Raw genomic sequence first — 2787 nt, forward strand, 5'->3', positions numbered from 1 at the left:
CTCCTTTAGCAATCAAATCAATTGCTTTTTTTATATCAGTTTCCTTATATGTACCCTTAGACGATCTTCTTTTATATTTCCTAACCATTTTTATCGTTTTCTGAAAGAATATAAAAGAATTTGCCCAATTACATCACGAAAACTTAACCTGATCTAGCCTATCCAGACAAATTTGAAGTCTATACATAACCATATGTATAAAGAAATTTATCTAATTACATTTATATCATAAAGACACACGTAAAATACGATTACATAATTTTTTTATGCATATTCGGTCCTGCAGTTACGCAAATTGTTCTAAACTCTTGTTAGTATATGACCTATGGTGCCCCGATATATCTAAATATGAAAGATAGTAAACTATAACATCGAAGTAAACAATAAATGATTACCTGTACTGCAGACAAAATGCAGAAAGATGTGTAGAATCACGTATGTAACTCGTAATAACTATATCATACTTTATAGAAACAACATATAAGAAATTGTCAGAGGTAAAATAATCACTTTCGCACCATGAGATTTTTTAATGGCATGTATATGGAAAGATAATGGAAGTGCATCACTGCCATCTAGATACATAATATGGGTAACTAAATAACAATCATATGATATCAATTGCATCAACCTAAACATTCTGCATTTTTTTTAACAGTTCCCATGGTACCCCGGTCTCCCCTACAAGAATTTTGTAAGATTTAAAGTAAAATGTCGTAAGATTTTAATGGTTGACTGAGAATTAAATTTATATTTTATTTATTTATTTTTAAAAAGGATATATAATTATTTTATGCACGAATTAGCGCGCCTGACTTCCATAGCTTCATGATTTTCGGGGCGTCTTGTAAAACAGATTGTATTATATATTTAATTGTATCATTGCCACAAGTCCGATTTTACAATAAATAATAAATGTTTTAGAACAAAAGAGGACAACGTCAAATATAAACATGAGAAGGATTTGATAGACAAACGATTGTTGAAAACGGAATCTGAACAATCCAAACTGAAGCGTGAATTAAAGCAAACTTTGATTAATGTCAAGAATGTTGAACAAGATGCTCAAACCTGTCGCAAGGAACAACTCGAGGACAAACAACGTATCAAAAATCTATTACGAGAAAAAAATAAAATTATTCTTAGCAAGGAGACCGCATATGAGCGAATCAAGCGAATAGATCACGAATTAGTATTATGTAGATATGGCAAAAAAAAGATGGAACATGAACTGGATAAACTGACACAAACCATCGACGGCATGAAAACACAAATGGAAGTTGTAGAGAAACAAAGGGATAGATTTAGCACAGCACTACAAGAATTAGAACAGAAGGTAAAGTATAAAATATTTACAAAAGTTCTAGGTAATAGTAAGTGTGAACAAATGTTTCGCGATTGTTAATTCCAGAGATTGTATAAAACTATTAGCAAAAATATTTATATAAAAATTAAGAAGAAGACGTTAAACATAATCTATAAGTTAATAGCTTCCCAACAAAGTCAAAATTTATAAAGTTCTGAGAATTTTTTTAGAATTTTATTTAGAATTTTTTGATACCGTATTTTCTCATGTAAAAATAAGAAAATACTAAAAGTTAATAATACTAAAAAGTTAATAAAAAATTTTGAAAAAATTCTTAGAATTTTATGAGAAGAAAATAAACAATATTTTTCTTTTGCTGTTTTTCTAAAAAGTTGATAATATTTAAGAAAAAATTATTGAAGACCAATATTCAACAATTTGTAGTAATTTATATCCTGTTAACTATTGCGAAAATTATAAAATGGTAGAGGACCTTTCGTCTCAGTCCGCTCTACCTGTCCACAAGCTCTATCGAATCAATTATGAAACTTTCTATATAACTCATTCATACGTACATCTATTTTTATACATAATTGAAATCATGCAGTATAATTTGCCTTGTGGTTATCAAAGGACACTGTACGCGAGCGTATGTGTGTCGTGTGAGTGTGCATGTGTATGTGTGTGCGCGCGCGCGCGCGCGCGCGTGTGTGTGTGTGTGTGTGTGTGTGTGTGTGTGTGGGTGAGTGATGTTATTTTATCTCACAATGGCTTTCTAGCTCAGTACCCAGAGAGCTAAAAACTTTATTTGATCGCAGTAAATGTAGGAGTTTTTATATTTGGTAGGATCATAATTTGAGGTATTTTGAACTGCAGTCAATGTTTGCCATCTTTTTTTTGCTGCCAGCGCCACTATATTGAAAAAACAGCGAAAAAATGGCATTTTTTCTGGAGTTTTGAAATATCTCGCATTCTACTGCAAAAATAGTTATTTTCAAAAATAAAGCTGAGTAAATCTTCTACAAATTATGTCTTACAAGTTTTTTTGTGCAGTATATACTTTCGCTAGAGCGCGGTAAAAAACATGCTTGAACACATAACACATGCATAATATATGTATAGGGAAGACCAGGGCTAAAAGACTCATTTTTCAGTTTTAAATTTTTTTAATTAAAAAATTTATCAAAAAAATGAATTCTACACCACTTACTACATACATTTGACTACCCAATAATATTTTAATAATAAGGGAAAATTGTGTGATAATTAATAAAAAAAAGAATACATTTTTTCTAATGCATTCCATCCGATTCAACTAGTCCCGCGACCGGGATAATTTGACTGAGATAATTAAAATAAAGATTAATGTATTTTAAGCTACATCTTTGGCTACATATTAATAAAACTTTTATTAAAATGAGCCTAATTTTCGAGATTGGACATAAAGGAATTATAAGTTTAATTTAAAAATTACAACTTAA

The 2787-nt window shown here is 30.1% G+C and overlaps 1 protein-coding gene across 1 annotated transcript in view; it reads left to right on the forward strand.

Moving 5' to 3' along the window:
• LOC108749270 (cilia- and flagella-associated protein 58-like) overlaps positions 1-2787 on the forward strand; it is a 98509-nt gene that overhangs the window by 31207 nt on the left and 64515 nt on the right. The window contains exon 2 of the mRNA XM_018487849.1: positions 925-1336. Coding sequence (XP_018343351.1) covers positions 925-1336 — 412 coding nt within the window. The remainder of the gene's footprint in view (positions 1-924; positions 1337-2787) is intronic.

The sequence above is a fragment of the Trachymyrmex septentrionalis genome, unplaced genomic scaffold (genome assembly GCF_001594115.1).
Source record: "Trachymyrmex septentrionalis isolate Tsep2-gDNA-1 unplaced genomic scaffold, Tsep1.0 scaffold288, whole genome shotgun sequence".
Taxonomy (NCBI): domain Eukaryota; kingdom Metazoa; phylum Arthropoda; class Insecta; order Hymenoptera; family Formicidae; genus Trachymyrmex; species Trachymyrmex septentrionalis.